The following is a 14,010-nucleotide window of genomic DNA, read 5'->3' on the forward strand; positions in this document are numbered from 1 at the left end:
AAACAGCTGTGTGGCAGTGAGGGGAGATATTTTACAAGCAGAACGTAGATACCATTTAATTCCTGTGACAACTGAACTGTGAAATCACCCTGATACCCCAACAACAGAGAAACGGGCATTGAGCTGAGCAGGACAGCTGGTGATCATCAGTCACATCAAACCTTGGCCCTAAAATACCCTAGACCTGATGACCAGGACCCTCCACCTTGTAATGCTGGGATCTGTGTTGAGCATGCTACAGCTTGCAAGTAGAAGGGGCACATAAATCACTTCTGAGAAAGGAGGGCTGATGTGTGAACATGAACACACACGTAGAGCATGAAAACCTACTCTGCAGCCTGAAGCATTTTCTGTTGGACAGAGCATGGTTTAAAAGTTGTCCCTGCATCTTTTGGCAGCTGAGCCACTGTCTGTCCCTCCTGCCCCATCACTAGGAAAGGAGTAGGAGACACTGATGCTAAATACTGTTTAGGTTGTTATTCTGGAGCTGGAACTTCATTGGAAACCTGTACAATACATAAGCAAGGAGGACATGCCTTTTGGCTTAACGTGCCTCATTTCAAGGCAAGTCAAAGTCTTTCCTCAAAGTCTTCAGCAATGGCAGCACAGCCCTTTCTCCATATTAATTACCTTTTTCTCTCTACCCAAAAGGCAGCTTGGATTCCTGTGTCTCACATCTGAAAGCACCCCATGTGGTCAGGGGGAATTAAGTGGATGCAATGCTCTTGTCAGGGGACCAAGCAAGAGGACGACGTCAAGAATGCGTTTATCAGAACAATGCCAGCATTGAAGAAGTGGTTGCAATGCAGCCATGTGAGACAGGAGGCACCTTGGAGCTGACTGTGAGAGCAGAGTGATGTGCCCAAGGGCCAGAAGGAAATATAAGGCACACCTGAGAAGTACACAGGCTTGTTTCCATACTTAAGCCATGTCATTAACACCTCTCTCTTTTCAGCTGCTGAGCAGTCACAGACATCATCTGAAAACAACTTTGCTTCCACTGTTTTGACATATGCACACATCTTATTTTGCTCTGAATGAGGCTTCAGGGAGACAGCAGCTGACAAATTAAATTAAAGACTGCTATTTTCCCAGCCCGTTGCTTTTTCCTGCTTTGGAGATGTGTGAGAGAGGCTCTGAAATCCACCACCTTTTTAATTCCTGAACATATCTTCATCTTGCTTATGTAGTCTAACATGCCTGGTCAGCCACCAGGCAAAAGAGGTTAATTTGGGCAATATTTACATGAGAAAGACTTTCAGTGTATTTTCTACTTAACTACATTAACTAGGAAAATAACTAAATGCATTCATGCACTGGTCAGGATAATGAGTGGAGCACAGACCTCTACATTATCTTCTCTCACATCATATGGGGCTGCAGCCCATCAGATTGGGCAAATTCTCCAATGTTGGAACCCTCTCTACAGCACCCAACAGAGTTCAGAAACATTCTGTGCTGTAGCTACCAGAGGCATTTCAGGAAGGGGTGCTGCAGATACCGGCATTACATTCCATCTGTCAGACTCCATAAGTATCAGCTGCCCAGTTCTAAATGGCTGCTTGTCATCTATTACTCTTCCACAAGGTAACTCTCATTGTAAGCTCTTCCAAAGTATGATTCCAATATGGAAGATACAGCCATCTGACAAGCAGCTGGTTTCCTCCTATTGCCCAAGGAGGCTGTGGATGCCCCTTTCCTGGATGCATTCAAGGCCAGGCTGGATGTGGCTCTGGGCAGCCTGGGCTGCTGGTTGGTGACCTGCACACAGCAGGGGTTGGAGCTGGATGAGCGCTGTGCTCATTTGCAACCCAGGCCATTCTATGATTCTGTGATTATCCAAAATGTTCAGAATACCTAAAAAACGTCCTTAGAAGATAAGCAGAAAGTGTGCTCATCCGAGGTCACGTGCAACATAATTCTCGCCTCAACCACATCTGTTTGATATAAGTGCCACCAAAAGAATGAAACAAAGTCTTTGCAATAACTCCAAACCAAGCTTCCCCTAGAAGCATTTCCTTCCATGCAAGCTCAGTGCTCTGAATTTGAGCACCAGTTCTACTTTGTCCTTACATCATCTCAGCTCCCAGCACAACTCATTTCCTTCACACAGAGTGCCCTGAGAGGTCACTGGAATTCATTTCTACTGTCAGTATGAATTTCTTTTAAATGATGATTTCTCCACAGTTTTTTACTGTAGGTTTTTTTCTATCTGCCTGTTTTTAGTCAAAGTAGCTATGCTCACTAAAGCGTATGAGGGCAATAAAAGCATTTCTATAGAAGGGAAAATATGAGATCTACGAAATTCAGTCTACTGGGAAAAATGTGAAATGGAAAGAAGCAAAGCAGAGCCCTGAGGGAGCATAGAGCAAGAGCAGCTCATGGAGTTAGTTAGAACTGCAAGAGCTTAAAGCAGCTATGAATTTGGCTGCTTGTCTTGAAAACACGTCTCCAGCATCATGGGCTCTTGCTTGGTCCCTACCAACCAGCATGGCAATGAGGTGATGTTATGTTTTAAATACAGGTCCTGCTAACATATTTTGCTAAGAATAGGTGCAGCCTGCAAACAAGCTAAAGTCCCCTTAACCTTCCCAATGTACATTGGCCCTCTCAACCTGGGCTTTCACCTGCCTGCACTTCCTCTTGCCTACTCTCGGCCTTCTTGTAGTTCTCTCCTTTTATTATTCCAGAGGCATTTCTTCCAGAAGTGATCCAAAGACAGTAAGAACACAGAAAATACTTCAAAAAGGAACAATCTAAAGGTACACAAACTCCCCTTATCTCATTCCTTTCCTTAGTGCTTCCCAAATTGCCTTTGTACCTCCATATTTCTCACGTTGCTGCTCTCTTTCAGATCTCAGATCACTCCAGCAGTCATCCAACATCATTTTGTATCAGAGGCAGAAAGAAATGGCTTTGGCACCAATCCGGTTTTCCAGCCTTGACCTTGTTGGTTAAGCAACCTTTAACCTTTCTATCCAGTATCTGATTACTTAACTACTTACTGAGTATTCAGAGACTCAGCCCCAAACTCCTTTACTCAGACAAATATTGCTTGGTCCATGCCCAAGGATAGAGACCTGTACACTATTCTTATTGACTTTACATGTGGCTCAGGGACATCTTCAAAGCCTTCAAGTGATTCATTCATGTATTTCCCATCATCTCTGCTCTTTGGTTTGTTAAAGAGGGGAACTTTCGTTGGGAAAAGTTTATTGACTGCTTTTACAGCTCACATTTCAGTGCATGGCTTGTGATTTTATCCCTGCTCTAGATACGAGAAACCAACATCACTGGTTAAGAGTAATCAACTCTTGGTTTTCCTTAATTGTGAAAGAGACTCTCTTCATTGTAGCCTCTTTCTTGGGTCTTCTATTTAATTCAGTACATCCCATCCAGAAACAGTTAAAAAAAAAAACAAACTTTTTTTCTTTCAGTTCAAAACTTAAGGCATGGGCCTGGCTTACACATGTGTTGGGTTTAGGATCTAGACTAAAAACATGTAAGAGGCAAGCTAGAGGCTGTGTCCTTTGGTCTGCTATGCTGCCATTAGATACTTTGGAGACAGGATGCTGGGCTAGGTAGTTTTTCTTCATGCTATATTTTAAACACCCACAAATATTGTCACTCAAATTCTCGTGTTGAAATTATGTGTTGTACGTGAACCAGAGTGCCCAAATTGCAGTTAGACCCGTGAAGCTTTCCTACCCAGGTGTCATAGAATGGTCCTGGTTGAAAAAAACCTCAACGCTCATCCAGTTCCAACCCCCTGCTGTGTGCAGGGTCTCCAACCAGCAGCCCAGGCTGCCCAGAGCCACATCCAGCCTGGCCTTGAATGCCTGCAGGGATGGCGCATCCACAACTATCTGTGGATCTGTATCTATCTGTGCCTATGGGTAAGCATGGAGGAAGCAGCATCACAAGCTCCCTAAATACTCTGTTATCTGCACACAGTCCAATGCAGTCACATCATTCAGCCTCTTCTGCACAACTGAGCAAAGAGAGGATTGTGGGGCAAGATGATCTATCCCTCCAAACATGACCTCAGATGAGCTAATGGCATCATCAGTTGCACACAAAGGATGAAATTAAAAGCTCCCTTCATTGCTACATCATCCTGAGCTGTCTTTGAATGGATGAGGACTTCTTGTGACACAAAGGAGAGCCATTATTCAGGGCCTAATTATAACCAACACAAGTAGATTTTCCATGGTCGCCTTGGCCTGGTCAGAAAGCCCTACATGGTATAGTATCACAAAGAAACAGACCACAAACATTTCCACTTGAGCCCTCTGACTCACATCGCTTGACAATGGACATTGATGAATAGCACTTTGCCATGGTGCTTGCTCCCAGGCCTGCTGCTTCGCATACTTTGTCTGCTTTGGAACAGGCTGCACGCCTTGGGAATTATCAAACAAACATGGGGCAGTGCTTTTCAGAGCCAGACAGACACTAGATGAGGAACGGAGCTGGAGCCACGCTCAACAAGAGCAGCCACCCCAGAGCCTGGCTTGGTCTTCTCCTTTGAATCCCATCTCATACAGTGATCACAGCTTTAGGAAGAGCCAAATGCTCCTTTCTGCACCACTCAGCACCTCCACAGGATGGCAATGAGTGGGACTGGTGCCAGTGAGCTGCACGGATTGAGTGTCACTGATGGACGCAGGGCGTGAGTCACTGCTGGGAAAGACAGTGAGAATGAAGAAATGTCCAGAAGAGGAAAGCCACAAAACTAAATGGTCAGTATGTCTTACAGACCAGTATGGAATGCAGGCATTTCCTATGCATTTGAATTTCTGACACATTTTGCTTTCATTTCAAAGAGTCAATTTTGCCATGCAAAAGGGGTTTTTTTCGTTGTTGTTTTTTTTAGTTTGTTTTTTTTTTACATCTGAGAATCAATTTATAGGTGCTGCCTGGGTTTCATACTGCTTGCTGAAGCCTTGCGAAATAGAAGTTTGAAAAGACACAATTTCCTTTGTGAAAACGTGCATCACATTTGTTTATGTTCTGAAGAGCTTGATCTGATCTGCAGCAGTGCTGAGGGATGCTCTGAAGGCAAATTCATCACCCCCCCAAACGCTGCAAGCAGAGGCTTCCTGGAATTGGTGGAGTTCTGGGAGGACATCAGGACTGCAGGCTGCCCGACAGCACGAGCTGGGAAAAGGCTGAAGCAGTCTGGCAATAACAGGGCTGCTGGTGGGTCACTCTGGGCAGAACAGAGGAAGCTGTGATTGGAGTTGTATTAGGGCCCCTGCAAGGTCCAATGCAGCCTGACATATTCAGTTTGCAGAGAGGAGTTTTCTCTACTTCTGTTTAATGGCATGTGGTGAGATTAGGAGTGTGGTATGATTGAGCCCAGTGGTGAATTTAAACCCAGGTATGATTAAAACCTGGAGGGGAAGATGGGGCTTTGGCACTCACTGGAATCAGAGGATGGTGGTTGATCTCTCACATTAAAGCTCCCATCTCTCCAGGTGTTATAATAAAGATCTAGTCCATCCCAGCTGGCCCACAGCGTGCCAGTTCTACATTGAACCATTAAGGTTGGATAAGACTACTAAGATCATCTTGTCTAACCATTAACCCATCACCACCATGCCCACTAATCCTTGCCGCTCAAGGCAACATCTGTTCTTGAACACCTCCAGGAACAGTGACTCCACCACCTCCCTGCACAGCCTGTTCCAATGCCCAACCACTCATTAGGAGAAGCAGTTTTTCTTAATATCCACCCTGAAACATCCATCCACCCTGAAGCCATTCCTGACTGAAGCTTGTTTACTGCGCATCCTAAAGGCCTTCAGTGATGAGACTCCCTCTCCCCAGGCCACCTGTTGCACTGCTATAGCCCCATTTCAATCTGCAGGGGTTTTTATGTCCAACCCATGCTCTCTTCCTGCAGTTTGGTGGCAGAAGCTTTGCCCACTTTCACACCAAGCTAGAAGCATCACCTTCCCACTTGCAGGAGCAGGTGGAAGCGCTCACCTTTGACAGTGACCAACACAGAGCTGTAGGTCTGCCCTGCCAGGTTGGAGGCCGTGCAGGTGTACAGCCCATTGTCCACTTGCTTGCAGTAGAGGATCTTCAGCACAAAGTTCTCCTGATCATCCTCATAGATGACGTGCCTCCGCCCTTCCACAATGACCTCGTTGTCCTTCTTCCACACGATCTCCGGCTTAGGCTCCCCAGTCACGTAGCAGCTCAGCTTGGCGTGCTTCCCTTCCGTCACACTGCAGGTGCGCGTCAGCGTCCCAAACATGGCATTGCGAGCGCCTTTGGTGGTGAGCCCGGCTGCCCGCTCGTAATCCCGGGAGAGGCTGTAACCGATGCCAGACAGCCCTTCTGTTTTGGAGTAAGACTGGGCTGATGTGGCATCGAGAGCCCCGTAGGAAACGTCCATCTTCCTGATCTCCTCCCGCCTCTTTTGCAGGTGAGACAACAAAGAGGAGGTTTTGCCACAGCTGGTATCGAAATGGCTGCCCGGGTTGGAAGAGCCCTGCGATTCCACAACCAGCGCTGCGGAAGCGCTGGCAGAGCCGATGGGATTCTCAGCCCGACACGTGTATGTGCCACTGTCCCCCAGCCGGGCACACTGAATGGTGAGAGCATTGGACTCCCCAGCTGACTCTATCTGGTAGCGGCCAGCGTCAGCCCGGTTCCTCAGGTGTCTGCCGTCTTTCTCCCAGTTCACAGAGAGGGGAGGGCTGCCTTGGACTCTGCATTTGAACATGGCATCCTCTCCCAAAGTTACTTTGATGGAGGAAGGTTTCTGGATGAAATACGGGGCCGACTCCGTGACCGTGGTCTCCTCTCCGACTTTGATGCTAACAGCTGCGAAAGCTTCCCCGATGGTGTTCTTGGCACGGCAGATGTATTGGCCGCTGTCCTCCAGGCTCAGATCATAGATCGTCAGCTGATAGAGGTCCCCATCTTCTGTGGTTTTAAACCTTCCCCCACATCGGATGGGAAGTTTGTCCTTTTCCCAGCTCACAACTGGGATGGGGTTTCCAATGATTTGGCAGCTCAGTGTGGCATCCTTCCCCACAGACACTATAAATGCCTTTGGCCGGGTCAGGAAGCGGGGGACTCCACTGAACGAGCTGTAATCCATCTTGGTTACCTAAAGGATGAGAAAGAAAAACGTCACAAGCAAGCAGATTTGATGGTACAAGCAAACAACTGCTGCACTTTCGTGTTATCAGGACATTTGTCATCCAGAACAATCTGATTGGAGTACATTTCCACTGTCCTTTTTATTAGGGGTGAGAAGACCTTGCATACTTCTTACGTTCAAACTGAGTGATGTGAATCTGCTGAGAAAGCAGCCCATTTTCCCACTGAAGACACTGGGTAAAGTACAAGTCTTCAGGCAGTTCATACAGAAACAGCACGATGGCACTAAGAAAATGATCAGTGCTAGTGCTATATAACATTTGGGCTGGTTTTGTGGTCATAAAGACATGAAATTTTGAGTGATGGGTCTACCTATCAACATACCTTCTTTGTGCCCATCTTTTTTTCATCTATTCTTTTTTTCCTTTTCATTGCCCTGAGTCTCTTTTCAATATTTCTCCCTTTTCCTTGCATCTGTTGCTTTAATTCTGCCCATGTTAAGCACCCCACCTCTACTCTTGAGCCCCCTGGTCTTTGTCCTAAGGCCTTGTTCTCTGAACCACGTCCACGCAGACCCACGTGAAGGAACAACCATGGGTAACATATACTGGAATCTAAAGCAATGCCAGGCTTCCTAAAAAGAAGCATTATGTTGCTTAGGGCTTGCTGGAACGACATCTCAGCACCTGCTTACTGTGCTCTGAGCCCTTCACTTCAAGAAAGACTGGGAACTTCTAGAGAGAGCGCAGTGGAGGGCTACAGAGATGATGGGATGTGGGACATCTCCATTACGAGGAAATGAGGAGAGCCCTGAGACTGTTCAGCCTGGAGAAGGGTGAGGGGAGATGTCGTCAATGCTTATACATATCTGATGGGCAGGAGTCGAGTGAATGGGGCCAAGCTTTTGGTGGTGGTGCCTGGCAGCAGGTCAAGGAGCAGTGGGCACAAACTGAAGCACAGGAAATTCCATATGAAGATCAGAAACAAAAATTCTTTACTTTGAGGATGGCAGAGCACTGGCTGCCCAGAGAGATGGTGGAATCTACTTCTCTAGAGGCCTTCAAAACCCACCTGGATGCTTTCCTGTGCAACCTGCTGTAGGGAACTGCTTTAGCAGGAGGTTGGTCCTTTCCAATCCCTGTAATTCTGTGCTTTGCTTTCAGGGTTGGCTGCATAGCAGCTGTTTGGCAGCACAGATCAACCGAGAAGAATCATAGAATCATTAAGGTTGTAAAAGACCACCAGTATCTAGTCCAACTGTTAACCCATCCCCCACCATGTCCACTAAAACATGTCCATCAGCGTCGTATCCCCACAGTTCTTGAGCACTTCCAGGGGCAGCAGCGTTCAGAACTGAAGCTAGCAGCAATTCTGGCGCCCCTGCATGCTGAGAAAGCCAGAAGCAATCAGTGACACTCACTGTTCACAGAGCCCATCCGTTCCTGTGCAGCTGGAGAACATCACAGCAGAGCACAGCATTTTGAGTCACCTGAACTTTGCATGGCACACAAACTTACTCTGTTCCCTCACGACTCCTGGATATTCTTTGCCTTCTGCTGGAGTGAAACTACTTCTAATCCCTCAGGAGCAGCCCTGCTCTCTGCACAAGCACTTCTTGGATGAGCAAAGCACAGCTAAAGGCACCAGAAACCCAAGTGCAGCAGCTAACTGTGCCTGGAAAAAGGATTAGACAACAGAATAGAGCTCTGTAAGGAGAGCAAACCCAGCTCTGAGCCTCTCTGAGAGCCCTGCTCCTGAGCACAGTTTCTCCCCTAATCACTCCCTGTCTCTATGTGCACAATGCCAGACACTTCTGCAATAGCAACTTGCACCTCCTGAGCCATAGGAATGATTCAGAGGTCTGCAGAGCTCTCACCTCTGTGCTCTTTCACCTTCAAAGTGCCACATACAGTGAAAGGCATCAGGCACTGTGCTGGGAGGATCTCAAAGGAAATAATAACCAGTCACCACGACAGAAATATCCTGCTTAATCCTATGGCAGCCTGGCTTCCCTGCTGGCTACACATCCACCCCCTCTCTCACCCAATGGCAGATGACCGTACCACTTTCCCCTCCAACCTCCAGCAGAAAGCAGTAAGAACAAGCCAAAAAACCTGCTTTGTTGCTTTAGCCACAATTCAGGCAGAGGATTCACCAGGTTTTCCCCCCTCCTCCAACTCCTGCTGCAGTGCCTTAAGGCAAACAAGCAAATGAATGATGGCAGTGGGTGGGAGGTGGCTGGGCTGCTCACCTGCACCACGATCTTGGGGAAGCTGCTCTTGGGGAAGCTGCTCGTTTCCCCATGCCTTGGTTTTCCTCCCACTTCTTCTTCATGTCAAAACAATGATGGGCTCACACTCAGCATATATGACAAAGTACTTACCTAGAATCACATTGAGGTTGGAAAAAACCATTAAGATCATCTAGTCCAACCATCTGTATACAACAAATCAGGCATGACATTAATAGCAAATTATTTTTCATTCCATTTACTCTGGTGGAGGCTGGAAGGCACAAACTGACATTAAAATTGAAGAATGGGAAAGTGGGGGCACAAAAATCCAGGATGGTATTCATGTGAATCATTGCTACTATTGAAGATGGTATCACAGACTGCTCCAGAAATCTGTGAACCAGTTTGCACTTCCTATTCCCTCCAACTGCATCCAACCTCTGTCCTCGCTTGAGCTTTAAAGTATATTTCTCATAAACACTTGCAAGGCTACAAGCAGAGAAGCTGCATGAATGGAAGATGCAGACACAGGCATTGGGCTGGAGCCAAAGTACACTGAAGTCAGTGGAAATTTCCACTGAGGTCAACTGAGTGCTGATCAGGGCCTTGTGCTCATTTGAGGCAGTAGAATTCTAATTGAGGGTGCTGAGATGCTGGGATTGAAGTTCATCCCTGGAGAATCAAGCAGTAGCATTTACTATAGTAACAAAGAATAAATTAAAACACAGGCTTGGAACCCATGTGCCAACCTTCCCTGCCCAGGAGGCTGAATTTCAGGCTGTATCGTAGCATCGAATTGTTTGGCTCTGTCTTTGGAAGGCATTGCCCTGTTTCATCCTTCAGACACCAACTCCATTCCAGCTTCAAACCCATGCTATCACAAAGAGCAAAAAAAAAAAACAAACCCAAAAATGGTGTTTCCAACCTTGATGATTCTATGATTCCTTATTCCTTCGGTAGGCTGGACTAATAAAAACACATTTTTACATTCAAATAGGAGAAAAACCATCTCCCTTTGTTAGACTGAGAAACGGATGAGGAGCAGGAGGGAGCGCAGAGCCATGTGGGCATATTGCTGTAAGGCCAAGAGTTGATTTTTCTAGAGTGTAACATTATAAGAAGTTTACTAAGCAAATACACTGATGGAGACTCCTTGCAGGCACACACAAACTTCAGTGCCAATATTGACCCTCTGCAAACGTGAGGACTGATCTCTTCGTAATCATAGGGCAACAAAACATGAGTAAACCTCATCAGTGCAAATGCCCCTTCCAATTGATCTTAGACATCTACCAGTGCCACGTTTCACTTTATAATCTTACTGTGATGCATCATTTGCAGCAGAGATCACATTCACATGTATTTCTGAGCATACTGGGAGTAAAGTACTGGGAGCAAATTTGGCCTGTGCCTTTATCCATTCAATTTTTCCACTTTTTCATGTGTCAGATAATGCAAATAAAATCAAATCACTGCCCAGGAAACAACAGACAGCCATGCACACAGTCAGGGTTCCACAACCATGGAGATGTGGCACTGAGGGATGTGGTGAGGGTGGGTTGGGGTTGGAAATATCAGAGGTCTTTTCCAACCTGAATGATTCTGTGACTCTAACATCTGCCTAAACCCAAACAAATGCAGACCAAAAGCACAGAGGTTCTCCAGAAACCACATTAAGACCTGTCCCATGCCTGCTGTAGAGTTCATGTTTCCTGGACTTACTTCTGCAGCCTTGCTATCCATCCTCTCCTGAGATAAGGGGCAACATAATTAGGGAAGCTCCTGTTTCTGAGCCCCAAACCTTGCAAAGAATATCATTAAAACATAAAGCTTCAGATAAAAATCAAGGCAGTGATGCTATTTATGCAGTTTACATGACATATCTGCCTGTGTTTTTCCATCTAAAAATCAGAGCAAACTGCTCTGTGGGTGGGATGGGAAGCTGATGGGTCAGTGCAGATTTCCTTTGATGTTTTAAGTGCTGCTGGGCAGTAATCTCACTGCCCTATTGCTTCTAACAAGCTCTCAGGGAACAGAGGTCAGAAAGCAAACGGCATGAGTGCAGGGTCAGTTGCAAGCTCAGTGATGTCAGAGCAATGCACACCTATGAACCATTACAGTGGTGCTTCACAGATGAAAGGCACAGCAGCACAGCCAGTGCTCCGTGCCCATTATGTCTCCAAACGAGGTGCACACAGAGATTTGCACAGATTGACTGATCTGAGCTGACGGCATTCATCTGGCGCCTGCTTGATCAGAGCAGGAATGGGATCTGTCACTGAGGAGCTGAATGCAGAGCTGAGCTTGGCCTACTCTGAATTCCACTGCAGTGAGGGACAGCAGATCTGGCACATCCAAAGGTCACAGGATGAGCAATGGAAGAGCTTGCTGTGGTGGCTGGAGGATAGGTGTGCTATAGGAGATGTAGACACAGAGAAGTCTGTGCAATAAACTAAGCCTACTGCAGTAAGCTTCTGTCTCAACTCAGGGTAGGGCTTACTTGCACTCCGTGTTACCTCTGTAGCTGGCTAAAACCTACAGGAGAGGTTAAGGGAAGCTTCCTAAGTGGCTATTTGCTAACACATGGTGCTCAACATGAGCAACCTGAGCAAAATTTGGCTATGCTCATGACAATTTTACCATTTTGACCTGCAGAAGTCAATTAGGGCTAATTACGCAGCAAGTATCTAGGAAGGAACCTGCATCAACTCACACTCCTGGAATAAATCCTTTCTCAACACACTGAATATTTCTAACAACTGGTAGCAAAGAAAAGAGTCAAACCTTCAGAAAATTCCAACAAGCATCATCCACATGGTTTGTGCAACCACTGGGCAATGTAGCCAGATCACCTTCCAGTCATATAAGCAATGTGTGGTGGTTACACAGTTGGTGTAACACACGGGAGACTGAAGTGAAATAGATGAGTTAATCAATACAAATCCAATAATCCCCACTCCAGATTATGTGACATCTTTTGTTTTTCTAAGCCTGAAGCCACCCAGGCTGCTCTGACCAAACATAAGTAACATCTACAACGCAGGGGAGGCTGTAGGTGTAGGGTGATGCTCATTGCTGCTTCACGGGGGTGAAAAGGACAGAAATAGAGGAGAAATATAATTCTGGGGATAGAAAAGGGATGATGTAAATGCTAGTAAATTCATCACCAATTTCTTCCAATTGGGTTTTGTCTGTACCATGTCCTGGATGCAAGTGGCTGTGGCAGAACATCTCCATCTGCTTAGGCAGCGAAGACTGGGAGCTTGAGCAAGTGAACCTGGGAGGTTCGGGAGCACAGTGGACTCACACTGATATCAATTTATATCACTTAATTAATCCTTTCCATAGACTTCTCTCTCCCTTGCAACAGAATCACAGCATCACCTAGATTAGAAAATACCTTCAAGATCACAAGGTGCCACCACTGAACTATGTCCTCCAGTGTCACCCCCATGCATTCCTTAAATACCCCCAGGGATGGGGACTCCAGCACTTTCTTGAGCATCCCATTCCAACACCTTCCCTTGAAGAAATCCTTCCCAATATCCAATCTAAATCTCTTCTGGCACAACTTGCAACCATATCCTTGCAATATATCACTTCTAACGCAGATATCCTTAAATAAAACAGTCCTGAAACAAACACCCCCAACTCTCACATACTTTCCCATCAGCATTAACAGAGCAATAAACTCACTTCTATTAAGCTGGAAGACTTAAAGTGTATTTCCTATGGGAGGGAGCTGCGAGATGACAGCAGCCATAGGGACAAAGAATTCCCTCAATGAGCCGCGATCCTCCGTCTCCAGCGCCTGTATTCTAACCAGGACGTCACCGTCCTAACAGCCACTCCACCCCATTGAGCTGTGGGGACAGAAATAGCTTCAGCTGTCGGGCTCCATCTCTGCCCATCACAGCCACTTGGAGAAATGTGAGGAGGGTGGGGGCAGTGGTTTGAATCGGTGTCGGCACCGGCCAGGAGCTCAGTGGGAAAGAGCTCTCACTAAGGATTGTGCCCTGCAAATAAACCCTAAAAGCTCTTCTTGCTGTCACTTCTCTCATTTTTCCAGGCTCTTCATTCATGCTGCTATCACAAGTTTGGGGACAAATTACATCAAACACAACCAATAGAAGTTTAATGTTGACTCTCCCCTATTTTCTCCTCTAACTTGATCTGTGTTTCTTTTTTGACACAGCCAGAAGTGAGCAAACAACGCAATCCATGTGTGCCCCCCAGCTGAAGGATGGATTTACCATCTTCACCCTCAGCTCCATCTCCGAACGCGCTTCACAAACCACACTCCAGTGCAGTAACACTGACACAGAAACAACCTCACCCCTTCCACAGCCACAAACGCCGTTCTCTTTCTTATCCCAAGTACCCAAATCTCACACCTCCCCGCAGCTGAAGGTTTCGGTCTTACCTGGAGCCTGAGGAGATAAAAATCCGTGGGCAGGGTGACAGAAAGCCGCTTCCTATGAAGATGACAGAAGGTGGAAGGGGGAAAAGGGGAACAGAGGACGTGGGGACACCATGTTGGCTTTGGTTCCCCCCTTTCCCCTTCAGCAAAATAAAACAGAAACCCCAGCGGCGATAGGGACGCACGGCACAAGGTCCCCCTGAGTTCCCCGCAGTGCCTTCGCCGCTCGGGGTTAGGC

The 14,010-nt window shown here is 46.7% G+C and overlaps 1 protein-coding gene across 1 annotated transcript in view; it reads right to left on the bottom strand.

Annotated features, from left to right (window-relative positions):
* Positions 1–14,010, bottom strand: part of OBSCN (obscurin, cytoskeletal calmodulin and titin-interacting RhoGEF) — a 170,512-nt gene extending 156,502 nt beyond the window's left edge. Inside the window, exons 1-2 of the mRNA XM_052695150.1 lie at positions 13,776–14,010; positions 5,992–7,126 (exon numbers count right to left, since the gene is read on the bottom strand). Of these exons, the coding sequence (XP_052551110.1) occupies positions 5,992–7,117 (1,126 nt within the window). The 5' untranslated portion in view covers positions 7,118–7,126; positions 13,776–14,010. The remainder of the gene's footprint in view (positions 1–5,991; positions 7,127–13,775) is intronic.

The sequence above is a fragment of the Tympanuchus pallidicinctus genome, unplaced genomic scaffold (assembly GCF_026119805.1).
Source record: "Tympanuchus pallidicinctus isolate F22 unplaced genomic scaffold, pur_lepc_1.0 scaffold3, whole genome shotgun sequence".
In the NCBI taxonomy this organism is placed as follows: domain Eukaryota; kingdom Metazoa; phylum Chordata; class Aves; order Galliformes; family Phasianidae; genus Tympanuchus; species Tympanuchus pallidicinctus.